The following is a 27,849-nucleotide window of genomic DNA, read 5'->3' as shown; positions in this document are numbered from 1 at the left end:
GGAGACCTTTGCCAAACAAAACACATCTATAGTAAAAACTTGATTATTTAAATTTAATCAGATGCAAATTCATTCTTCCAGCGACTAAAATCTAACAACAAAACCTCAAATTTTCTTTGGTTGATTGGCAGAGATCCCTGCAGGGATAAGTCCGCCTTTGTACTTAGCACTTTCTTGTTGTAACCTTTTTGTACAATAAAGAGTATAAACAAACAAACTTTTTTTAACAGTATAACAGAACCGGTCAAGGTTGCCAATGCAATCAGGCGATCGCGGTGGTGGGCGCGGGCGGCGGCGTGGGCGGCGTGAAGGGCGTGTTCCGCACGTGGAACTGGCCGCACATGCCCGTGCGCATCTTTACGTACGGGGTGGGGGGCGACGCCGCAGCCGCGCACAACATGAAAGACATGGCGTGCACTAATAAAGGTAAGCCAAGAGCGGATCCAGAGGCGTATTGTCTAACGCGCTGACATTTGCGATCACATTCACCGTCACTTTCTACCCTCGCCTCGTACCATGACAGAAAGAAGCGGTGAAAACGATCGTGATTTCAAGTGTGCTAGACAATAAGATCTCAGAGCCCTGCCTGGGCTTGGTCTTGGACAGGGGTCCTTTTGAGTCGGAAGAATTCAAAATGTTAAAGTTTTGAAAGCACCACAAATTTTTGTCTTGCCAGCAATAAATAGTATGCATAAATAAAGTTTTGAACTAAAGATCCGCGCAGGTTGCTGACACCTGGTCTAGGACTCAAAGTCAAAGTCAAAGCCAAAATATCTTTATTCAATTTAAACTAAAACAAGCACTTGAATGTCAAAAAAAATCTACCACCGGTTCGGAAAAACCTGCGTTGAGAAGAATCCGGCAAGAACAGTTGTATAACAGGGTTCAAAAAAGGTGAGTGGCGCGAGTTACGATGTGAGCTTTAGCGAACATCGTAAGAAAAAGACGCCACGAGCTTTTTTTGACTTACTTATACAACGTTGCATACAATACTTTTTCTTCGACTGGGTACTTAGTAATTACAATACAAAATTAGAGAAATAGTAAACTTTGAAAGTTTTCATACTTTAGTAAAAAGTATGGCAAACGCAAAAAGAAGGTAAACAAGAGATAAATATGAAAAAATTTGGTTTTGATTAACGTTTACTTGCCAGTGATGATGTTAAAATACGCGTTACTTATGTTGGCAGGCTATGGATTATGTTCGGAAAGTTTTTATTCTGTATAAAAGCCATATGAAATATGTAATATAACTGGCTGCACCTTAGCATGCCCGAATGTACGAATTAAGAAAAAAAAGTAAGTGGTTGCAGTATAGTTTTAGCAACATTACGATACAGTGCTGTTATGGGGAATAGACAATATAGACTTTTCCAGAATCTTGTTATGTATGCTGTTATATTACTGTTCGTGATTAAGTAAATCACAGATTACAGTACAGGAGTAGAAAAACAGATATACAATATTATTAAATGATATCTATACATCACAAGTATTTAACACAGTAGGTTCGCTATTTGAAGGGATCGCTAATGCATGCATGCATGCTATAGTATATAGGTAGATTTTTTGTAAACTCATTGGATTTAATCAATACTTACCTACTGATTATATTAATTAAATACAGTTGCTGTCTGATAAAACTGTGAAGCTATGAGGTCCTTTACACACAAGCGTACGTTTTTCAACATTTTGTAAATAAAATCTAAAGGCAAACTATTTAAAGATTGCTCTCAAGATGTAAATGCATAATTCATGTCTATTATTGTGCCTTACAAAAAAAACATGTATAAACCTATACGGTCAATGACTTTAATTCATGAGCCACCATGGAACCTTTTCAAAGGAAAAGTCATTACGATATTCCTTGTTAATTAATGCGATGTGACTATGACGTTTACTGTGAAATGGTTCCATGGTAGCTCATAAATTAGTCCTTGACCGTAGGTGCGTAGGTCTTTTGTGGCGTAGCTTTTTAACATAAGCTCCAGCTGTTAAGTATATGCTCTGCTAGTCCTACACTACTCTGTGGATCGGACCGAATCGTCATCATCATCACATAGGCCTTCGTCGTCGATTTTACTTTATCCATAGCCAATAAGCTTTTTGCTATCTTGGGTGACACTCTTTCCCGGCCCGGATGATACCGATGGGCGTGTACACGAAAAACAGGGTCGGTATTTCCATGTCAGTATTATCCGGGCCGTGAAAGTGTCATCCTGCTATCTTTACTAGTTGGCTATTTATTACGAAATACGAAAGTCTAAATTCGTATCGTCCCGTCCCTCAGACTCACGTATTAATAATATTAGCGTCATGTCAGCGGTACGGCAAGATACGACGAAGTTCGAATTTTGCACTTCGTAGTAATAGTCACAGAATAAGTATTAAGGTAGTTTACCGGAGTAAATAAGACGCCGACAATTTTCTGAGCCCACTCAAACTTCCTTGACTAATACTCTCTAGATAACTAGTTATGTTAGTAGGTAGGTACTATTAGTAACACCCACTTTTTTCTTCTCTTCACAGGCTTCTACGTGTCAATAAACGAGCACTCTGAGATCCGCGCGAAGGTACTCCACATGGTGGAGGTGCTGGCGCGGCCGCTCGTCATGTACCAGACCGTGCACCCCGTGCACTGGAGCCCTGTCTATGTCGGCGGCAGGGTAATTAAGAAATAATAAAGCTAACACTAACTTCCTGTCTACTGGAACGAGTGAGGCAGCGAAGCGGAGCGGAAATGCGGAGTGGAGTTGCGGACTGTGTCTGTTCATAGGTGCGGAGCTGGATAGCGAAGCGGAGGGAGAAAGTAATGCAGAGCAGAGTTGCACCGGATGGCCAAGTGGTTAGAGAACCTGACTACGAAGCTTAAGGTCCCGGGTTCGAATCCCGGCCAGGGCAAATATTTGTATGAATAATACGAATGTTTGTTCTCGGGTCTTGGATGTTTAATATGTATTTAAGTATGTATTTATCTATATAAGTATGTTTATACGTTGCCTAGTGTCCATAGTACAAGCTTTGCTTAGTTTGGGACTAGATCAATTGGTGTCAAGTGTCCCATGATATTTATTTATTTATACAGTTTTTCCATGCGCGGAGCTTCCCCGCTTCCCTACTCGCACTTGTTTTTTTCTCCGCCCTATTTCTCCGCTCGTCTTCCTCGCTCCGATTGCCGATTTGTATGATTTATTAAACTAGCTTTTATGTAATTCTATTAGTGGAATATATATCTCGCTCACCGCTCCGCTGCCTCGCTCCGCTTCTTTCGACAGCTACTTGAATATATCCGTTTCTTGACGCAATATTAGCAATAAATACGCGGTGACTTCAGCATTTCCTTGCACCTTTGTTTGAACCTAAGCCAGTAACTTACTTATTTATAATAACATATTTTTCATTACAGAGTAGCAACCTGGATGATGATGGGATGGGTCAATTAATGACCTCTGTGACCGTGCCGATTTTTGACAGGAGAAACCACACGGTAAGAATACAAATCCAAACAACATTAAAATTTATAATTTGTCTGGTAGGTAACTAGTAATGTTTTTTTGGTTACATGTAACATTATTTGAAATAATTATATTTTTAGCATCGAGAAGCTAACTTGCTGGGTGTGGTTGGGACGGACGTACCTGTCGATCAGATAAAGAAGCTCGTTCCACCGTACAAGGTAAGCTTTGTAAATATGTCTAACAATTCTGATATAATCTCCAATGTTGAAGATTTTAATGTTCAAGAAATTACATCTGATGAACAGGAAGAAGGTGAATCGTTGAACAATATTCAGCAAAAATCTCATATGATAGAGCAAAATGCATCTGATACAGAAATTAATGAGCATTCTAGACCTGTTCGTGACCGGAACCCTCCTACTTATAAGGTTTACGGATTATGAAATGAATTATTTCACTGAACTAGCCTTAACGGGACGAGATAAACCTAGAACATATAACCAAGCTATAAAATGTGAAAAAGCTGATGATTGGTTGAAAGCTATGCAAGATGAATATAATTCACTCATGTTACATCGTGTCTGGGACTGGGAACTTGTTGATCGACCAAAAGATGGAAACATGTTTGCTAAAGGTTTCACTCACCAATATGGAGTTGATTTTGAAGAAACTTTTGCACCTGTATGACACTGTACTTTACGTTTACTTTTTGCAATTGGAATTGAAAATGACATGGATATCGAACATGTTGAAGTGAACACGGCATTCCTTAATGGAGACCTCCATGAACGTATTTACATGGAACAACCTACTGGATTTGTAATTGAGGGGCAGAACAAAGTATGTTTACTGAAAAAGAGTTTATATGGACTCAAACAAGCCAGTAGAGCTTGGAACGAAAAAGTTCATAATATTTTGATAAGCGATGGATATACGCAATTATAGACTGAAAAATGTGTCTATTTCAAACACCAAGTGATAATAGCGTTATATATTGATGATTTTTTTGTCAAAAGAAAATACTTTATAAATTGCTCAGTTCCAACTTTATAATAAAACTGCTTGGACCAGTCAAACAAGCGTTGGGCATGAAGGTTGAAAGGGATAGAGCAACGAACTTTAAAATTGACAAAGGCTCACAGGCTCAATATGTGAAAAATCTTTTAATTAAATTTGGCATGGAAGATTGTCACAAGATAGCGACTCCCAAGCTTAGTCAATATAACATATAACACCATGTTATAATGAATCGCATTGGCTCGCCGCTAAACGCGTACTACGATATTAATCTGGGACAACTGGCTACAGTAATAAAGTTGAAATTTCATCCGACGCAGATTGGGCGGGTGATACAACCGATAGAAAATCATATTCAGGTTTCGTGAGTAGGTTTGGTAATTGCGTTGTAAATTGGCATAGCCACAAACAACAAAATGACGCTTGCTCTAGTACAGAAACTGAATACTATGCTCTTGGAAATGCTGTTAAAGAGGCAAAATTCATTAGAAACTTTTTATTAGAGTTACATTGTAGGAATGAGTCACTTGATCTTGTTACTATTCATAATGATAATCATAGCACACTCAAGATGGTGGAGAACGAATGTTTTCGTAGAACAAAACATATAGATGTTCATCATCATTTTATACAGGAATGTGTTGAACGCAAAGTAATCTGTTCAGCTTACAAGCCCTCAGCTGAATTAGAGGCAGATCTTTTTACAAAAGCCTTACCTAAGGTGAAACATGATTTCTTTGTGAAGTGCTTAGATTTAGTTTAAACTTCTTTTGTATTTTGTACTCTAGCACAGAGTTTAGGTATACTTCATTTCGGTTTTAAATTTGTAAAACATATGATTGCCTCGACTAAGTGGCAGTTTTAGGGATAACCTTTTTTCATACTTTATGTAGAAATTTGTCTATGGCTCATTTCAAATGAAGAGTTTTTGTTTTCTTACTTATGTCAATGTCTTTCGCAAATATACATGTCGGTAGCCGAAAACGTCAAGCGCGTCATCCAACAAATTACAGATATTTATTCCCAACAATGACACAACAGTTTTGGACTGAATTTCTAGAATTGTACAAAGAAAATAGCTGCCTATGGGACATTCATAGCAGCTCCTACTTACGAAGAGACCTTCGAAATGCAGCTTACAACATTTTACTCGAAAAATACCGGGAACTCGACCCTATCGCGACGCTGGATATGGTGAAAAGGAAAATTGATATTTTTAGGACTGGATTCAGAAGAGAACAAAGGAAAGTTAATGAGCAGAACTTATTGCCTGGCGTGGAATATAAACCGACGTTGTGGTATTTTAATTCGTTATCATTTTTGAATAATTATCAAGAGTTCGACTCGACGCAGGTGATTTCTGTTGTTTGAACGTAGAACGCACATGTTACTTAAACCACGGTTGCTTGGGAAATGACAATCTATATTAATAATTTCGTCCAGGGGTACGGTAGACTCGAACAAAATGCACATCAAATTGAAGAGCGTAAAAAATTAGTCGATCCGAGTCGACAACATATATCCGCAAAATTCGGATTATGGAGAATTTCGTTAAATTCTAATGGCACTGACAAACAAACCGCAGTCGCCATCTTGGGTAGTTAATAAACGTTCCGTTTCATACTAGCTAGCTCTTAGATACGGCTCGCCTTCAACACATCGCGTGCGTCACGCCAAAAAAGTATCCATTACAAAGAACTGTGACTCATGTGACTGTGTAAAACGAAACGTCTTGCCGGAAAACTTGAATGGATCTTATCAAAACTCAAAACTATCACCAACTACCTTCAACTATAACTATCTTCAGTTGTTGACGTTTGTTCCGAGTCGACAACTTGTAGGTAGAAAATTCGGATTTAGCGAGTATTTTCAATAAAAAATGGAATTAATTACTGAGTATATATAATGGCGTTGCGAAGTAAACATGTCAAAGTCATCACATCAAAGTGGCGTGAGTGTCACGTCATCACGTGTCACAGGTTTGCATTTCGTTCTCCATTGTGACCTTTTAAGGGCCCCACACACGGTACGATTCGTCGATTTTCATCAGATCGATCGTACAGACGGATCGTACCTTATATGGGCCCTTTAGGTCTAATTTCTTTGATTATGAGACAGACATACGTAGTCGGTCCCAAAGTTCTGTCACTGGCACATTATTTTTAAATTTAAAACATGATTTTAAGAAAATTTGATTGAATTCCATTTTTGAATGTTTGTCAATTATTTTAAAACAATAAACAGTCATTCGCTGCAATTTCTCACGATGGAGTGGACGTTGAAAGAAAACCGAATAGCTGTTTTAGCATTGCACCGCTGTGGGCACTCGCCAAGTACCATTTTCAAGTTGCTCAAAAATGTAAATATAACGCTTAGGTTTGTGTACCGTACGATTGACAGGTACAATGAAGTCTCCAGTGTTGAGGACAAGAAAAGAATTGGCCGGCCTCGCTCCGTACAAACACCAGCAGTGATCAAAGCGATCAAGGCACGCATAGCAAGAAATCCTGTCCGAAAACAGAAGTTGATGGCTTTGCAGATGGGTGTCAGTAGAAAAACCGTCAAAAAGGTTTTAAACGAAGATCTTAGTCTGCGAGCATACAAAAAATAGAGTGGGCACTTACTTAATGCCCGTCTAAAAACAATAAGGTTTAAAAGATCCCGGAAGTTGTTAAAGCGGTACGCGAAAAATCGACACCGTGATATCCTCTTTACAGACGAAAAGATTTTCGATATTGAAGAGAAGTACAATAAACATAATGATAGAGTGTACGCTAGGAGCTCTGAAGAGTATTCTCTGATCTTATTACGGGCCAACTGAGGTTCATTTTTGCGACTTTTGTTGTAAAGAATTATTGATCATTTTTCAGAACATTATTCTAGTAGTGGGCAAATAAATTTAGGAGAAATTATCTACTGGTGGAAATACCGATACGAGGTTAGCCGTTAAAGTGTTTGTGATAATAATTAAGGCTGGGAATATACGTCAGATTTTTCGATAAGTACGACAGTCTTTACAGGCAAAAAATTTTTTCAAACATTATTATGAGTCTACATTTTACCCGAGCGAAGCCGGGTTTTCATCTAGTTTTAATATAATTGACAGCCCTTTTATAGGCTGCCGGAAAAATCTTAACATCGCGATTCAGCTTTTCATTAAGACAGGATAGTGACATCTATCGATACAAAACAAAACTAAAATCACGGTTTAACATACCGCCCACCAAGGACAAATTAAAAAAAAATAATGTCCTTAATTCCGCCCACCATGAGGCAGTGTAAAATAGAATCACAAACAAACAGAATCACAATATTCAAAACTAACTTGAACAATTAACATAACTTAAATTCACAATATTCATAACATGCATATCAATAATATGAAACTCAATGACTGATACTACACAGCACAATAAAATTTCATAACTTACCGTTTCTATATAAAACAAAATAAGAATTGAAACAATTGCTCCACAACTAAAGCCAAATAATTCACACAAAACAAAACCATATTTACAGTAACACTAACAGAATACAAATTATGAATCTATAGGCAAGAAACAAAGTTTACCAACAGATCTTTTAATAATATTGCCTTTGCAACGTAAACTAACCACTCGCGTGATTCCATCCGACCCTGGGTGCTTCGCAACTACAATGCCATACAACCACCGTGCCGGAGGCATATCATCTTCTTTAATTAATAAAATATCACCAACAGTTGGTTCAGGTGTTTGGTTCACCCATTTGTAGCGATGTAGTGATAGTGGCCAATAATACAATTTTCTTAAATTATTTACATTTAAAGCTTCATAGTTGGAGTCTAGATCCAGCACAATAGGCTCGCTTACCACAAAATGATTAGTTGTTAATGGTATTGGTATAGGAACATCAATCCAAGGAGTCAACGAGGTAAGTTTGCTTTTTTTACTAATCTTTTTCTTTTCTTTCAGGTTTGCCAGCTCTTCTTCGAAGTGTTTTTTCTGAACAAATATAATGCATGTCATTAAACTGTCCTGTATTTCTTTACTTGTTAACCACTGACAAACAACTTCTTTTCTAGCCAGCTTTCCCAACCTCTTACAGAATGCTACGACACGGATGAGTTTTCTTAACTTGGAAAACTTTGAGATTGGCCTTTCGCTAAAGTCTTCAGTGCCGCCATCGTTCACTTTACAGGTATTTACATATAGTTTATTAGTTTTTTCTTCTAAATTAGTTTCTTTATATACCATTTTTCTATAAGTGATATCTTTCTGTTTCAGCCATTCCGGACCTTCTTTCCAGAGTAGTTCATTTTCCAGTTGCTGCGTTCCCCGCGATGCATAATCTGCTAGGTTCTCTTTTGAGCAGACATGTGACCATAGATACTTCAACTCTTCTTCAGAATTTTTACACCAGAGGATACGCTGAAATTCGGCGTTGTTTTGATCTACTTTCACCTGTCTGTACGTTTTCATAATATCTGCCACAAGGAAAACAGGATGACACCGCCATCGAAGAATAGTGTGCCATAGATCAGGTTGTAATCTTAGCCCCACTAACAGGTCTTGTTGTGGTAAGACACCGTTGGTTCCAGGATACGAAGCGTTAAACACAACACGAAGCTTCGTTGCTGTTATATTCTCTTGGACCACTGGATAATGAGGTAAAATAACAACACCAGCTTTGTCTTGTTCTTCTTTTGGCACAATCTCCGCGTGACCAAGATCAATGCATTCGTTTATCACTTCTGCATAGTGTTTCTTGATTTGAGTATCTTTAGCAAATCTTCTTTCTATTTGATTGAAGCGTCTAGTAACTGTAGCTTCAAAGTTGCCGTGTTGACAACTGGGACTTGAATTAAGAAATGGACCTGTGCTATCACGAGTTGTAGTAGCAGCAAATGTTTCCTCACACTTCTTCTCCTCGTTGGTGTAGTTCTGCTTGGGATCTGTCACAAAATTATCTGCCTCGAGCTCCCAAAACTTTTTGAGCAGCTCGTTTTCATCTACATGAATGTGGTTAACGCAGATTTTTTTGTTTAAATCCAATTCATCACAATGAATCGGCCCAGAAAGGATCCAGCCCAAAGTGGTTCGTTGGGCGATGGGTGCTCCCAATGGAGCTTTGATGATACCATCGAGCAGTATCCGTCCATAAACATCCGCTCCCAGCAGCATATCAATTTTGCCTGGAACATTGAATGATGGATCAGCTAGTTCTAAACCTGACAACTCTGACCATAACTCCACAACCACTCTTTTATCAGGTAGAGCCGAAGTGAGTTTGCCCAACACAAAAGCATGAATCTCAACCTCATATTCAGGATCATGAAGTGATGCTATCTTCACATTCACCACTGACTTGGAAACCATTGTTGGGTTTCCTTCACCTCCTAGTCCTGAAATGTTACTTTTGTGGGGAATTTTCTTAAGTCCTAGCAACTGGACTGCTGACTCCGTAATTAACGAAGCCTGGGAACCTTGGTCGAGTAAACATCTAAGCGTAATGCCTGATCCTGATTTCGACTGAGCGCTTACTAATGCCGTCGCCAACAAAACTTGACTGCGGCTGGTCGAAACACAGGCTGTAACGCTTGATGTGTGATCATCACCTGAAGCAACTGTTGTACTGTGCGTTACAACATTATTCTCAACCGAGTGTATTGCTTTTACTTCGGAATCGGTTGAGCTGGTAACATTTTTGGGGTGCAACAAAGAATGATGCTTGCGCTTACAAATTCGGCATCTAGTAGGAATACGGCATGAAAAGGCATTGTGACCTGAGCCTAGACAATTGAAGCACAGATTGTTGGATTGGATGAAATCACGTCGAGTGTCAACTTCGACCTTTGCGAAACCTTTGCAATTACATAATTTGTGACTTTCGGAACAGTAAGCACATGATACGTCTATCACATGATGTACCCGCGCACTGACAGGACTTTTCTGAACAAAATGACTTTTTGACAGTTTGGGATCAATGAACTCAAGTGCTCTGAATCTAATTTCTAAAAAGTCCTGAAACTGCTTCAGTGTGGGTAAATCATCTGATGACTCGCTAACTTTGAGTTCCCACTGTTTCCTAGACTCGCTATCTAACTTTAGACACATTATGTGAATCACAATTATGTCCCACGTACTTATATCTATACCTAAGTTTCGCAATGAATATAAACACTCATTTGTCGTGTCTAACAACTCTTTAAGCGCGCTTGAAGATTCTGTGGTGATGTTTTTCTGACTTAAGAGTCTCTTCAAGATACAATTTGACAAATATTTCTTGTTATTGTAGCGCTTTTCAAGCTGGTTCCAACATAACTGGTAATTGTCTTGCGTGATCTGGACGTGACGTAAAAGCTGTTCAGCTTCACCGGTTAAGTGCCCTTTCAGATAGTGCAACTTCTGGACGTTATCTAGAGACTCATTCTTATGAATCAATGAAACAAATAAGTCGCGAAAACTGATCCATTCTGAATACTTTCCCGAAAATGATGGAATCGAAATCTTGGGCAATTTAATTAGATCGTTACTCTTGCTCTGGATTGCTGACGCTGCTGTAACGAATGAGCCGCTGCTGCTTGCCGAAGAGAGACTTGTGGCATTTATACTGGTTAATGCAGACTTCAGTTCGTACATGTAGTCTGTGTATAATTCTTCAGTAGCTTCATACAGTTCAGTTTTAACGTAAGTACTAGAATTGATAAGTTCATCATCGCATTCTTGAACAATCTGTGTATGTGTTGATGAGAACTCTGCCCACAGTTTTTCTAAAGTTACGATTCTAGTACTGATGTAATCTGCTGAGGCAAGTCGATCTTTCGGCGACTTCTTAAAGTTTAATTTTGCCCTTCCAATTCGCTTATTTAAATTAATCTGAAGTTTGATATAAATTTCCATCTTGAAATTTTCTAAGTGTTTAGCGACTTTAAACTCTGACTGAAAATGGGCGTGGATTCCCCGTAGTTTCACTTTTATTGAAACTATTCTAAGTCGCTAAACTACTTCTAAATTTACTAAGTCCAAATATTTTCTTGAAAATTTTACAAGTCTTTGACAGTTGCACTACGTAATAATTAAATGTACTCACAGTTTCGCACTTGACTATTACCACACGTCACTCACGTCCCTTCCGGTGTGCACGATGACGTCGGCGTCGGAGGCTCTTCCCGCCTTTAGCACTTTTGACAGCAATCCACCGCCACGTCAGTGCTTGGTACACACACCCGGAGCCGCTACTCCACTAGGCCAATCCAACTCGTAGGACCATGTTTGAACGTAGAACGCACATGTTACTTAAACCACGGTTGCTTGGGAAATGACAATTTTAATATAATTGACAGCCCTTTTATAGGCTGCCGGAAAAATCTTAACATCGCGATTCAGCTTTTCATTAAGACAGGATAGTGACATCTATCGATACAAAACAAAACTAAAATCACGGTTTAACATCTGTTATTAAGGAATGTAATGAAAATGAATCAGATGATCAAAATGGGGAAGCTACAATTGAATATGTAAGTGAATAAAGCAATAATTATCAATTTTGCACTTACCTACTTGCCCGCTGGTCTGGATGCTGACCAGCAAGCTTCCAATTCATTTCCAATTTAAAACGACACACATCACTCACACAAACAAATAGAGTTTGGCTACCTAATGAAAGATGAACCAGCTATTATTTGAGTGGCAACATTATTCAATGTCATGGGCAAACAGACCAAAGAGTATAAGAAAACAGACACTTGAGCTTGTACTATTATCTTTTTTTTTTATTCGACTGGATGGCAAACGAGCAAGTGGGTCTCCTGATGGTAAGAGATCAACACCGCCCATAAACATGGAGTATTGCAGATGCGTTGCCAACCTGGAGGCCTAAGATGGGATACCTCAAGAACCAGTAATTTCACCGGCTGTCTTACTCTCCGCGCCGAAACACAACAGTGCAAGCACTGCTGCTTCACGGTAGTATTAGCGAGTAAAAAGATGGTGGTAGCAATCCGGGCGGACCTTGCACAAGGTCCTACCACCTGCAAAATCTATTCTGTGACTTGTTGAGTTTACTACCTTCGTGTGTTAAAATAGAGTTTTTTGGAAATTTACTGCTAAAACATGGGTAAAACAATCAAAAGTGGTGTGCGATAGATTATTTTTACCATGATAAGCAAATTCAAACAAAAACAAGACAAGACCAAATTTGTAGGTCAGTAGGCATGGCAAAATATTTTGATACTAATATCCCTTTCGAACTGGATGAGACTGGCCGAGGATCGTGCTCAGTGGCGTGCAACTGGAGAGGCCTATGTCCAGCAGTGGACTAAGATAGGCCGATGATGATGATGATGATGATGATCCCTTTCGTTTCTTTTTATTCAATAATTACTTATTTTCCAATAGCCATGCGATGGACAGAGAAGAATAAAGTAGGCACGATTCTTATGCCTAAACGTCACTTTTGCACAGAGAAGCTTCTGTACTTGTACTAATTACTAATTTTTGAATTTGCCGCGTTTTTGCAGGTTCGTCTTTCATTAGCCAGACTATAGTTATATTTTCCCCGACTGCTAGCTGATGAGAAGGAGGGTTATGTATTTTCGGCTTTGTTATGTGTATGTAGGTACATATTTATTAATGTGTGGTACTTCTTTAGCCCGCTCTGCAGCCTGAACTCTTGGTGTGACTTGTGAAGTTTAAATTAAACATAAAGGAAGGTGGGCTATTTTGCTATGGGTGGTTTGATCTATGAACAATAACCTAAGGACAATTATTCGATATGTCACTGGACAGCTTATTCTAAGTTCTAAAACTTTTACTACGGCAGGCAGTCCTAAATCTTTGTGTGATAAAAGCTATCGCTGCATAAAAGTAGGCTTTTTTCGATGCAAAGATATTAGTGCCACTTGTCCCATGGGACTACTGGGACGTAATCGTCTCAGTTGTCCCATCAATGGGACAACTCAATGTGACTAGTGGGATAGACGGTAAATATGTCGATGATTTTGTGTCATGATTTTGTTTTTTTATGCGTTTTCATAGTGTTTTTACGTGTCATTCTGGTTCAGCTATTCAAAAGGGGTTTGCACTAAGTATTTCGTCTATGGTTTTTTGTCGATTTCTGTAAACTGTCACTGGTTACTTTCTTGTGACTTCTTGGTCTGTGTTACGTATTTGTTATTTATTGTTCTATACTTTGTTGTTTTTATGTGTATTTTTATGTATGATAAAACGTTTAAAAACCGATATACAAACTAAAACCCTACTTATACCTAACAATAAAAATAATGTTATTGAGGGGGATTGGGGGACTGGCGCTGCCAAGAGCGCAATCAGCGGCATAGGCAATTAATGAAAAAATATTAGTTTTTCTTTTACAAATATACAATTTTACTCGCAAATGTGATGAAAAACATTGTAAGTCGCACGGGCGGTACTAGATTACGAACATCGACTCATTAATGCCTTCAGTCTTCGACTTCGGGCTTCTAATAGACTCTCGTTCGTAATTCCTTATTTACCGCCCTTAAGACACAATGTACTATTTCACTTCTCATGCTCGTAAAGTTCGTATTTATGCCGGATCTAGGCGACATAAAATGAAATGACTTTTTATGCGCTAGTGCATAAAGTAAAATCTTCGTCTAAGACCAAGGCAATCAGATGTAAATCAGCCACAAACAAAGAAGTTTGTACCTACATATTTATTAAAACCAATATTTTTTTATTTATATAAAACTAAAAATCAATTAAGTAAATCAATAAAACTAAAAATTTATAATTATATGTATAGTAATTCAAATTATATAAGTAGTACTCGTAATGCATGAACAATAAAAGATACATAGTAAGTGAACAATTGTTTCCACTGTTGTTACCTATTTCATTTCCACGCCATCAAAGAGAAAAGCAGTGTAAAACTTGAGCATTAAAACCCATTTTCCCTTCGACGTGTCCAATAAAATTGTCCGTCCACCCTCGAAGTACCGGCTCGGGTGGCTATATGAACTTCTCGGGTAAAATGGCTCGTTTTATGCTCTTATTGTACAATCTACTATATTTGGGGTAACAAGGCAAAAATCGTCATACTAATGCAAGTACCCAAAAATCCTCCTCACTCAAAAATATATTTATACTTACAGTAGTTCCATTTATTACAGATTGACATACCAGACGACTACAGCACCCCGAATCCAGTCATGAAATACAGACTAAAGAAAAGAAAGCTTGAAGCTAAGACCTCTCGAACACGGTCGGATGTCGCTGCATCTAGTTCCTGCTCCTTCTTCGATTCTGAAGAAGACGATTGCGCTTCCTACTGCGCTAGCCTTAAGCTGCAAATGCGAGAACTCGAAAGAGACCAGAAATATATCGCTCAGAAATTAATTTCTGATGTGATTTTTTTGGCGAGGACTTCGCAGCTGACTATAGAATCGTCGATAAATACGCAGCCGTTTTAAGGTTTCGCTATCCCGCGGGAACAGCCAAATACTTCGAGATCTTCGAGATAAAAATCCCCTACATATCTTATTCCCGAGGTCTCAAGCGGTCTTTGTACCCAATTTCATCTAAGTCGGTCCAGCTAAGTAATTTAAGCTTGAAGGTGTAAGCGACAGACGGACAAAGTTATTTTTGCACATATAATATTAGTTATGTGTACGGAATTGTCATACGAGTATAATGCACAAAAAGCTTTATGTCGGTAGCCTTAAGGCCGCCATTGAGGGAATAATAATAATAATACTTCTGAAATATAATGTTTTTCATTTAATAACTGGGTAAAGACTATTACAGCCTTTACAAGGTAGGTACCTGTAAAATTAGCAATCCAAATTAGTTAGATGCCTCTGACGCCAAAAAAAAACCTGTCAATTGCGTGTTGGGCCACGCGCATCGTGGTTCCATACTAGACTATCTATATAAATAAAAACTGGGCAAGAGCGTGTCGGACACGCCCAAAATAGGGTTCCGTAGCCATTTTGAAAAAAAAAGTGATATTTTTCAAAGGATTTCGTCACAATATACGTAACGTAACAAACTTAGTTGTGTGTATTGTGATTTCGTATTTTATACGGAATCTTCAAAGTTTAGGTATATTTTATTACAAATTACAACGGGGGCGAAGCCGCGGGCAACAGCTAATGACTATTAAAAAGCTTAACTAACCGTGATAGTTTTCAGATTTTTCAAGCCAACGGTTTACCTTTAGGTGAAATACTGCTTGGGTTTTAGACGAGAAAAAAGTCATTCCCACTACGTGTAGGGGAGTAGGTAGAATAGTATAGAATAGAATGTCTATTTGCAAAATAAAAAAAATAGTACATTGTACAACGAGAGCATAAAACGAGCCATTTTAGTATCGCGAGGTCCATTTCACGTTTTAACTAAAGTTTTAAATGAGCCAATCGCAAGCAAACGTCAAACGGACCTCACGATACTAACGCCATCTAGTGATATTTCGCCTCTGTGAAAACCCTCATTGACATTGGTTGACAGATATTTAAATTGACATTGACAATTAAAAAATATACAAAATGTGTGTGTGATTGGAATCACTGATTTTACTGATTTAGTGATAATAATGCCTCGGAAAAAATCAAATTTGTCTCATTCTACTAAACAAGCAAAAAGACAGAGGATGAATAGGTCTCAAGAATACCATGAAGAAAGACAGGTACGACTTGCCGCTACTCGCGAGCGAATTAAACTGTCTCGCGCCTTAGAGAGTTCCACTCAACGAGAGTCTCGGTTAAGGGCCCAACGTCAACGTCTTAGATTGTCTCGCGCCTCGGAGACTTTAAGACAGAGGGAGTCACGATTAAACTCTGACCGTGAACACCATAAGTTGTCTCGTGCCACGGAGACGTCAACAGAGAAAGACTTACGATTGACCGCTGACCGTGAACACCATAAGTTGTCTCGTGCCTCGGAGACGTCAACAGAGAGAGACTCACGATTGAGCGCTGACCGTGAACGCCATAAGTTGTCTCGTGCCTCGGAGACTTCAACAGAGAAAGACTCACGATTGAGCGCTGACCGTAAACGTCATACGCTGTCACGGGCCTCGAAGACTTGGACTGATGAGCGTGATCGTCATAAATTGCCGCGCGCTCCAGAACCATTTACTCAGAATGAGGAAATCACTAGATTTCTAGAAAGCAATGACCAACACCAAGAACTATTGAAAGTAGTTAAAGTCAAAACCATGAATGATTTCTAGAGAGAGGGGAGAGCAGTCAGTGGCACGGCATCAATGCTTGGCCAGAGCATCTAAGAGCTTGTATTATAAAAGGAGATGGTCATTTCAAGTAGCAATTAGTTGTACTTGTTGGTTAGTGTCTACTTATCATTAATAAAAAATAAGAAATTAGAGATTAATTAAATATTAAAAAATATGAAATATTTATTTCATCTCAAAACTCATGCACACACAACATATTATACCTAGTCATGCAAAATTTCAGCATTCTAGCACCTAGCACGTAGCAGTCTGTAAGCTAAGCCGCAGACGGACATGAAAATTGTAAGGGTTCCTTGTAGGACTACAGAATCCTAAAAAAAGCTTCCTAAATGATCAAGATCCAAGCATGATAAAGAAAGTCAAAATATTCTAATTAGCCTCATTTTCTGCATTTTTTTACAGTTGGGAGTAAATGGTTACTCATTTATGGTGGATAACAATGGGCATGTTTTGTATCACCCGGATCTCAGGCCACTGGTGAGTTTCATAATAAATTTTAGTTACAGAACCTTTATTTTGATCATAAAAAAAATTACACCTGAAACTAATGACTCATTTTCCATTTGTTACAGTATACCAATGAGGAAGTAAGTATCGTAAGAAGGTTGCCAGGAAATGTAGATAATCATTGAATTATCACAATATTGGTTATTTTATCAAACTGACAAATATAACATTCATAACTTTTCCAGTACACGGAGACCCTTCGACCACTATATTCTAGTGTGGACCTGACTGATGTGGAACTCCTTGTGGATTCGGATGATAATTCACGAATCAACCTGACTTCCTTGCTGCTTGACGTTAGTATAATTTACAGTTTACTTTATAAAGTTAAGAAAGAAAAATTTCATACCTCAAGTTTAAGTCCCACAACACAATATTTATCAAAGCAACTTAATTAATTGGTTTTAGCTTCGGCATGACATGATAGAACAACGCGAGGGTGAAACTGAGATTGGAGTAAAAGTCCAGTATGGCAGCATGAGGCGTGTGGCTACGAGGCGACAGAGATATTTCTATAGCCCGGTAGAAGGCACCCCCTACTCTCTGGCTATCGTACTGCCTGATGGTTACGGCATGTACGAACTGCAAGCCGAGCAGGAGGTTAAACGTAGTCCTATTAATGGTAAGCTGCTGATTAGTTTATGTTATGTGAGTATAGTCAACAAAGAAATTGGTTTACCACCCAAAGGATTAATGATGTTTGAAGCGCTTAAAACTTCAAAGCCTAAATAGGCTGATAGTGAAAATTCACTCACAAGTCAATAAGACAATCAGCTTTATTGTTTTATTTCTGAAGCTATAAAGAATATTTCTAAGCCATAGGCTTTCCGAATTTGCCCATGATAAGTAATATAATAATAAGTATTAGTGCATACTTAGTATTTTTGCAGATCAGATCTACATAATCCTTCCTTTATTACTATTATAAAGGGGAAAGTGAGTTTGTTTGTTTGTTTGTTTGTTACGCTTTCACGCCGTAACTACTGCACCGATTCCTATGAAATTTTGCATACGTCATATTAGAGGTCCAGAATAAATAATAGGATATTTTTTATCCCGAAAAAAATTGCCATTCCCAAGGGATGACCAAAAGTTTGTTTTTGTATTCTAACCGCGGAGCTGACTGAGCTGACTTAATAATGTGTTAAAAAGCATGCTTGCTTGCTTGCTGCACCATTTCTTGCATAATCACATGCTTGCTTACACGATTGCTTCCACGCTTGCTTGCATGATTTAATGCATGCTTGCTTGCATGCTTGAATGCATGCTTACTACTAGCACTATTTCTTGCAAAATTTCCTGCTTGCTTGCATGCTTGAATGCATGCTCAAATGCATGCTTGCTTGCACTATTCCTTGCATAATTACATGCTTGCTTACATGCTCACTTGCATGCTCACTTGCATGCCTGCTTGCATGCCTGCTTGCATATTTGTTTGCCTGCTTGCATGCCTGCATGCATGTTTGTTTGCTTGCTTGCTTGCATGCTTGCTGGCATGCTTGCTTGCATGCTTGCTTGCATGCTTGCTTGCATGCTTGCTTACATGCTTGCTTGCATGCTTGCTTGCTTTCATGCTTGAATGCAGATTTGAATGCATGCTTGCTTGCAGCAGAGCTTGCAACATTCCTTGCATAATTACATGCTTACTTACATGCTCACTTTCATGCTTGCTTGCATGCTTGATTGCATGCTTGCCTGCATGCTTGCTTGCATGCTTGCTTGCATGCTTGCTTGCATGTTTGCTTGCATGCTTGCTTGCATGCTCGAATGCATGCTTACTACTAGCTCTATTTCTTGCAAAATTACATGCTTACTTGCATGCTTGAATGCAGCTTTGAATGCATGCTTGCCTGCATGCTTGCTTGCATGCTTGCTTGCTTGCATGCTTGCTTGCTTGCATGCTTGCTTGCATGATTGAATGCATGTTTGCTTGCATGCTCGAATGCATGCTTACTACTAGCACTATTTCTTGCAAAATTACATGCTTGCTTGCATGCTTGAATGCAGCTTTGAATGCATGCTTGCTTGCATGCTCGAATTCATGCTTGCTTGCACTATTCCTTGCATAATTACATGCTTCCTTACATGCTTGCTTGCATGCTGACTTGCATGCTTACTTGCACGCTTGCTTGCATGCTTGCTGCATGCTTTAATGCATGTTTGCTTGCATGCTCGAATTCATGATTGCTTGCACTATTCCTTGCATAATTACATGCTTCCTTACATGCTCACTTGCATGCTTGCTTGCATGCTGACTTGCATGTTTACTTGCACGCTTGCTTGCATGCTTGCTTGCATACTTGAATGTATGTTTGCTTGCATGCTCGAATGCATGCTTGCTTGCACTATTCCTTACATACTTGCATACTTGCTTGCATGCTCGAATGCATGCTTGCTTGCACTATTCCTTGCATAATTACATGCTTCCTTACATGCTCACTTGCATGCTTGCTTGCATGCTAGAATGCAGCTTTGAATGCATGTTTGCTTGCATGCTCGAATGCATGATTGCTTGCACTATTCCTTGCATAATTACATGCTTCCTTGCATGCTTGCTTGCATGCTTGCTTACATGCTCACTTGCATGCTTGCTGGCTTGCTTGCTTGATTGCTTGCTTCTTTGAAATGTTAATGGTTAACGCGAGCGAAGCCGCGGGTAAAAGCTAGTTTTAAATACATTTAAGAAGTCAACTATACAACTGTTTTATGAGTTAATAATAACTTTTTTTCTTTTTCAGTCTCAGAATACTTTAAAGGGGACAATTGGAAAATTCATCCAGAATGGTAAGAATACTAAACTATCCAAAACTTAATCATTTATATTTTGTAGAATTAATTACATTACGTTAAAAAATAAAGCTTGGTTAGTTATTGCACAGAACAGATCTTATGATCTTAGCCATTTGCTGTTGATTGTACAGTAGGTACAAAGAACTCCCTGAAGATCCTCTTACTTCCGGCTCTATTTGTCCTTCTGTTATCAGACATTAATAACCAGCGAATCTTACAAAAACAATATCCTAACGTTTTATTTACGGAACTGTTTCAAGTGAATGACAGCAGTCAACCTATCTTACGTGTTATTATAAACACTTTAGGCCTGGCTTAAGTTTTTTGGTAAATTTGAGTTTGACTGAATCAGCCAGCCATTTGCTCACACATTTCACCACATACTAACCTAATCCCACTTATACTATAAATAAATGCGAAAGTTTGAATTTGTGTTATTATTGTGTGTTGTTGTTGTTGTGGTGCTGTGTGTGTTGAACGTCTGAAATAACAGATCTCTTTATTGCACATAAAAAATAAAAGTACAGATTAACAGAAAAAATCCCACGAAATGAAATTAAACGATTTGATGACGATATTTATGTAAAATACCAAAATATTAACCGCTAAGTTGAAAAGTGACATTTTGCATAAGTGTTCGTTATACAATATAAATGAAGATCACAATTAATTTTCATTGGCATTTAGTAAAATCCCGGAACTTCTATGCAACTGTCTGATCTAATGGTTTACGCGAGTGAACCATTTTTAGTGAGTTAGTGATTTTCCAGGGGCGGCCTGGCCTGGATTTTTTTGTGAAGATATCAGTATTATAGAATTTTGAATCGGTAGCCCAACATCCTGGGGTGGGCACGGCCCACCCGGCCCTCGTCTATATACGCCTATGGAGTGAAGTCGCGGTTAAAACTAGAAATACATATAGATAGATCCGTGATTGGTTTTATATGTTCCAATTTCAAAGAAACTTTACAGAACAAGCCCCGCTATCTCAGCTTAACCGAATCATTTCTATCTTCAGGGTGTACTGCGAATATGCGTCGACGTCAGAGCAGACATTCAACTCTCCCGAAGAACAGCTGCTGCACTTCCTGACGCGCTCGGGGAGGCCCGGCTGGAAGTGGATGAGCGTGCGACCGCGCGCGCTTGCGCTTCACAATGCGCACAAGAAACAAGACAGAGATTCTTATTTTTGTAAGTTTCGTAAAAAATAAACTATATCATCTTACTTTGTTTCTTAGATATCACAAACTTTACCCTGCTCCTCCACTATCACAACGCAACTTTAACCTTGCCCCTCCGCTATCACAACGCAATTTTACGTTGACCCTCTGCTATCACAAGATCACAACGCAACTTTATCTTGCTCCTCCTCCATCACAACGCAACTTTACTTTGTTCCTCCGCTATCACAACGCAACTTTACCTTGGCCCTCTGCTGTCACAACGCAACTTTACCTAGCCCCTCCGCTATCACAGCGCAACGTTACCTTGGCCTTCTGCTATCCTATCACAACGCAACTTTACCTTGCTCCTCCGCTATCACAACGCAACTTTACCTTGCCCCTTCGCTATCTCAACGCAACGTTACCTTGCTCCTCCGGTATCACAATGCAACTGTACCCTGCTTCTCCATTAGCACAACACAATTTTACCCTGCTCCTCCGCTATGACAACGCAACTTTACTCTGCTCCTCCGCTATCATAACGCAACTTTACCCTGCTCCTTCGCTATCACAACACAACTTTACCTTACTCCTCCGGTATCACAACGCAACTTTATCCTGCTCCTTCGCTATCACAACGCAACTTTAAATAACACCTAAATCACATTTTATGAAGCTATCACGAAAAAATCATTATTCAAAAATAAAAATAAATCCTCACTTATTTATTCTAATGCGCATAATTTTTCTAATTTCAGGCGACAAAAATTTAGTTCAATCATTAGTGCGAGACGCAATGGTAATTAAAGAATTGGACGCTCACATTGGACATGCAAGCCACCACAACCAGTAAGTAATACCTTCGTAAACAGCATGCTTATTGGCACTTAACAGACAAATGAAAAATCTTTAAGTTCGAGAAGAAATTTAAACTAAATAACGAAAAGCCTAAATCTTTGAGCACTTGGCATGTCAAGTATACCTAAGTATAACTGGCATGTAAAAAGCACTAAATTATTTTAAATACTTACCGCACTTTATGTTAATTTTATGTTGATCACTAATATCTGAATGTGTTTGTCACACGAATAGCCCGATAGCAACTTTAATGGCACTGCTGACAAGGTACAGTAACAACGAATTCATAATGATTCAAGTAGATATGTTAGAGTAACATACTGCTAATGTGGTACCACAACAAAAGGCGGAGTTGTGCTTAAAGAAATCACGAGTGTAGCAAGAATAGTAATGTCCTTTGCTTTATAAATGCTAATACTTAATGTTAATGTGTGAACGAAAAGAAAGGGAAGATTCGTCTTAGTTTAGTCTAATTTACTAAGGTGCTATCAAAATTAGCGTAAGTAGTTTTATTCTTAGGCTTTGTTTTAACTGTACATGTATGTACCTACCGACTGTTTCCCTCGGACGAACATCAATTTACTACAGACGAAACGAGATTTTAGAAGCAGCTAAGTTCTAAAATATACGCGTAATCTTTTATCATATTGCAAAAAATGACAAAAATATATTTGTAATTTCTATTGTATAAGATAAATAAGTAAATAAATAAAAAAGTTACTTGAATAATTTTGGGGCCGACGCTGTTTATGTATAGATATACCTAACTTCAATGGCGCTGAGCAACTTCGTTTCCACAAAATGTGTCTAAATTCTTTAAATATACTATATACATTATTTATTTGGTGTAATAGTACTAGGTATAAGTTTTATTACTTATGTAGCCATGGAGAATGCGAGCCTTTTCTGAACCACTATTCACCACTGCTGAGCGACAAAATGGTACAATAAAAAATTCAAAAACAATTAGGGGTTTGCTAAAACGATTTTTCGATTCAGTGATTTGTTTGCGAAATATTCATCTTTAAATCGAGCGTCCCCCCCTCCCCCTCTAAAATTTAAACCGGTGTGGAAAAATTTAAAAAAAAATCAGGATGGTAGTTAGTATATCAAACTTTCAAGGAAAACTATAACGGCTAAGTTTGCTTGAGAATTATTAGTAGTTTAAGAGTAAATAGCAGCCTAAGGTTTAAAAATGACATCATGACATATTTACGAGTAACAAAATAAATGATATTTACATTGATAGTAGCGATAGAGCTGTATTTCCAAAAAAATAATTGAAATAATATGCTATTACGGCATCCTACGGACATTTAAGATACTCAAAAAACATAAACCATAAACATATTGGTATGTGCTAGTGCTGCACTCTGACGGGATAAAATTGCAGTAATATTCTCTATTGGCAACGTTTCTCAATGGCTAATAATTTAGATCAGCTAACAAGGATTAAAGGTAACTGGTATAGAATTAAGTGTGTGTACTAATAAATAACCTTATAGCTTCCCATGGATTTGGCTAAGTATTTATTTATAGTTGCTATGTATATGAACTTATGATTGAGAAGTAATGTCAACGTAATGGTTGTCAAAACTTATACAGAATGTTTCTTACTAAATACTTTGCTGATCTTCACAAGAAATGACAAGCACATCTAAGTAAATAAAAATACTGGAATGGAGTCGTGCTATGAGACGAGAGATCTTTGAGTGTTCATTTATATACAGCAAAACCTTACCGGTCTACAAAATCACCTACTTAATATAAATTTTATAATTTGAAAGCATATTTGTTCCGTTATTAATTACAGAATTTAAACGAACGTTTTGTTCTGTAGGCTAGGAGCCTAGTCGCAGTCCTAGCGTTAAGTAGCATCCTACGGCCCAGTGTCCTATAAATAGGACTTATTGTATAATGTGATATCGGACACTCTCATAAGTGACATAAAGTTGTATATTCATAAAACAAAAATTTGATTTGGGCCACTGGAGGGTATTTGGGTGTCAACCTCAAAGCAATGTTCTCCAAACAACTAATGTCTATTTGTTTCGTCCCACCTCAAAGACAACCTAAACTAGTAAGGCATCTCACGTGGTCCGTCTTTGCAGGCAGGGCCGGTTCCACAAGTTCGTGGTGACGCTGTCCTTCATCGCGACCCGCAGCGGGCTGCTCAAGTGGACAGAAAACAACAATAGCTCACGAACTGGCGACTCTTCTGAACCGTATGTACACCTATCTACACTCATCAAAAGTGACTTAGGCAGTATTGTACATTTCAGTATAGGCATTGCTACTGAGTCAAAACATCATTTTTTTTCTAGGATTAATGAGTATCCCAAGACTTTTTTGATGTCTTAAGTAGTTACTGACTCTTTATCCTCCTGATTCCTAACTTTTTGTAACAGATGTAGTACTTAAGGCCCTAGACGTGGGTCATCCATCAGCTTTGTTATTTTGGATATTATTTTAACATTCTTAAAATTCTTTATTCAATGATCAATTGTGCTTTATTGATAAGTACATTCGGCCGTTATTCTTAGTGTTTAATTTTTTCTTTAAAGTATACGAGAACTCACGGGGTTATATTAAAGTAGAGATAAAAGATGAGGTTTGTAGGTGCAGAAATAAACTAATAAACAAGGAGGTTGCTTTTCACTGAAAGATGGCCCATAGTGTGCATTTAAGTGATAACAGTGTATAAAATTCAACTTTTCTTTATTGACTTTGATTTCCATATTCCGATGGTTCAAATTTGGCATACGTCTTACAAGCTTAAGATAGCATACCCTGCAAAGTGATGCTCGCAGCTAGCGGTAGACCTACTGCTACTTAGCAGTGCGAATTTATAGGCATACCTACTATTCCGGCAGCGATTGCAACTGCCGCGTGGAACATTCCGTTACCTAAAACAACGTTTGCTGCTGACGTTTGCCGCCTCAGCGAGGAATCAAATTAGTTGGAGCTCATAACGTTCTAAATTTTTACAATCATTAAAATACTGACGAGGATTGTTGTTTTTCCTGCATTTTTTTAAATACGCTCTTTGCACTACAGGCACTTCAGCGAAAAATACTCACGTGCATACGACTCAGAATGGTACCGGCGAGCTGTGGAACACCATGCCATAGAGCCCGAGAGCTTTGTGTTCTCGGTGCCGTTCCGCGACGGAGAGGGCGAGGACATGGGCGGCCGGCCGCCGCTCGTGCTCGCCACCCACGCGGTGTTCGTGGAGTCTCGCGGACACCGCGCACCGGCCGCCGTCGTCGGGCTGCACTTCCAGCTCGACTCGCTTGCTAGACACTTCCTTAATGTTACGTCCACGGTACGTAAATCTTGTCAAGGGAAATTGTGAAGGATGCGAATCACATCGGAGCGCCTAAAAACTCCGTAATCTGATATTTCATGTCCAAGGAAAACATGAAATATCAGATTACGAAGATTGCAGGTGCAGTCGAAACTCATCTTGATTTTCATCAGACATTACCTAATAATTTAATTCTTCACATTTTTCAATATCAGACTGCTTTACCTGAAAGCCTTTTGAATAAAAATGTCAGGAAAATTCACCAGCAGTGTCGTTTTCATTGTTATCCGCGCATAGAATTTATGTTTGCTATAGGAGATTTCTGTGGTTAAACATTGTGTCCATTTACAGTGCACAGCTGGCACTGTCTGCAAGAAGACTTGCGCAGGCGACGCTCTGGACTGCTACATTTTGGACGACAATGGCTTTATCATTCTGTCGGAAGACGCGTCACAAACAGGCCTGTTCTTCGGCCAGGTAGACGGCACTATCATGGACTCGCTGGTGCAGGACCGGATATACAAGAAGGTTACCGTCCACGACCGTCAGGGACGGTGCCCTGACTCGAGGAACCCCTTCAGTGGCGACGGGTGCAAGTTAGCGGTAAGTTAGTGATGTTGCTAATATATATTTAACCGCTAACTATAGTGCCGATTGCAAGAATTGTAAACTTGGGACATTTTGACACACTTGATCCTTTACACTATAGCGAATCAAAATGAAAGAACTGCGATTCCTCGCTCTTTAGGACTAGGACTGTTGAAAAAAAAATGCACTTCTTCATAAAAAAAATGTAATCAAATTATTTTGTTTGCTTTTTCACAGCCTTTCAAGCCATTTTCATGGTTGGGGAGCTATCTGACCAGTTTATTTGCTGTCTGGTTTCCGCTCTGGCAGTCAGCTAAAGCGCACTCTCATCCCTATGCGGACGACGAGCTAGGTAAGTTAAGTACTAAAAACCATTTTTTTTCCTTTTTAACTTTTAACAAGAATAGTACCTACGAGTAGTCATAACTAGTCGGTTGAAGCATGAAACTCCAGGTACTGAGAACAACAGATACCTTATTTATATTTTAACAATTAACTGCCAACGTAACAGGAGGTGGTAAATAAAATCAAATGTACCTATTTATTCCAGATTATGAAGACTATGAAAACGAAGAGCTAGACGCAGACGAAGACGACCGCGATCGTGGGAAGTACGAAATCATCATCGATGGGTTCGGGGCTGAAAAGGGCCCTGAGGAGGGCCGCGCGCCCCCCACGGGGAGCCAAGGGGGTCCGCCCCCCGCGAGCCCCCGCGCGAGGCTGCGCGCTCCGCCGCCGTTCGCCCCTGCGACACTAGCGCTGAACTCTTCACGCTTCAGTCGTCCAGGCTCAACGCGGCGCAGCCACTTAAGGGGAAACTCACCAATTGCCATAACTCCGGCTGCGAGAGGTGGGTAAACTGTAATGTCTGTAGTTCTTCGCTACGTGGTTCAGTTGTAAACACCCACCGTATCATATTTATATGATGTTTACAGCAGCTCGTCCTAGGACCAGACCAGGTTATGTAAGTGACCTAGGCTAATTTTTATATTGTTGGGTGATGGGGGGGTTAACAGGCCCTACAAGTACTACGAACTGCAAAATTCGAATTTGTATCTTGCCGTCCCTCTGACGCTAATATTATTTAATACGAGAGTGAGAGGGACGGTACGATATGAACTTCGATTTCAAATCTCGTCGTATCCCAGAGTTAGTCTTGAGCTGTCCCTTGTCCCCAGACCGTTCAGCGTGCAGAAGATCCCGCACAGCAACCTGATCCTGCTAGTGGTGGACACGCTGTGCCCGTGCGGCGCCAAACGGCTGGACGTGCGCGCGCGCGAAGCGCCCCCGCGCGCTGCCTGCCGCCGCCACCCCGCGCACGCGCACCGCCGCCGCCCCAGAAACTGCGTCTCCTACCACCCCGAGGTACGCCCACCGCTATGAAGTTAATCCTGGCACCTGTCATCCTGGTACTAAATACGTCATTTTTTTTTTGTTTTTTGACGTATACAGTATGGGAGTGACACGTATCAGGATTGATTTCTTAACGGCGGACTACTATAGTGCACGCAGGATTAATTTCCAAGGGGTGTCTTCACCCCTTGGAAAGAGTCTCACTGAGCTGAGTGTTGTTAGTGTTGTGTGCTACTCTACATTTCACAGTTAGAACAAAAATTACGACGATAACGTGGGTAAGTTGTGCTTGGGTATTGGTTTCGTCGGGTAGTCGCGCGAGCACAACGGTGGTAAAACCCTCTGTATTGCATTGCCATCCATACTTATATTATAAATGCGAAAGTGTGTTTGTATGTTTGTGTGGTTGTCCGTCTTTCACGCGGTAACGGAGCGACGGATCGACGTGATTTTGGCATAGAGATAGCACGTCGTCGCGCGCGCAGCGGGCGCAGCTCGTGGGGCAGAGTCGGGCAGACATACCTACCTAGTTCTCGTTAATCCAGGTCATTCTCAATGGTTGTTGAACACATGATAGAGGATTTAATATATG

The 27,849-nt window shown here is 39.4% G+C and overlaps 1 protein-coding gene across 1 annotated transcript in view; it reads left to right on the top strand.

Moving 5' to 3' along the window:
* The window catches only part of LOC141438386 (voltage-dependent calcium channel subunit alpha-2/delta-3-like), a 94,725-nt gene that overhangs the window by 61,557 nt on the left and 5,319 nt on the right, over nucleotides 1-27,849 (top strand). The window contains 19 exon segments of the mRNA XM_074102247.1: nucleotides 231-426; nucleotides 2,530-2,666; nucleotides 3,407-3,487; nucleotides 3,596-3,676; nucleotides 17,094-17,168; nucleotides 17,264-17,278; nucleotides 17,384-17,494; nucleotides 17,607-17,820; nucleotides 19,937-19,982; nucleotides 21,007-21,179; nucleotides 21,910-22,000; nucleotides 22,244-22,276; nucleotides 24,121-24,234; nucleotides 25,067-25,334; nucleotides 25,668-25,919; nucleotides 26,142-26,256; nucleotides 26,455-26,606; nucleotides 26,609-26,754; nucleotides 27,083-27,269. Coding sequence (XP_073958348.1) covers nucleotides 231-426; nucleotides 2,530-2,666; nucleotides 3,407-3,487; nucleotides 3,596-3,676; nucleotides 17,094-17,168; nucleotides 17,264-17,278; nucleotides 17,384-17,494; nucleotides 17,607-17,820; nucleotides 19,937-19,982; nucleotides 21,007-21,179; nucleotides 21,910-22,000; nucleotides 22,244-22,276; nucleotides 24,121-24,234; nucleotides 25,067-25,334; nucleotides 25,668-25,919; nucleotides 26,142-26,256; nucleotides 26,455-26,606; nucleotides 26,609-26,754; nucleotides 27,083-27,269 — 2,487 coding nt within the window.

The sequence above is a fragment of the Choristoneura fumiferana genome, chromosome 18 (genome assembly GCF_025370935.1).
Source record: "Choristoneura fumiferana chromosome 18, NRCan_CFum_1, whole genome shotgun sequence".
Lineage (NCBI taxonomy): Eukaryota > Metazoa > Arthropoda > Insecta > Lepidoptera > Tortricidae > Choristoneura > Choristoneura fumiferana.
This window is presented reverse-complemented; position numbering and strand designations above follow the sequence as displayed.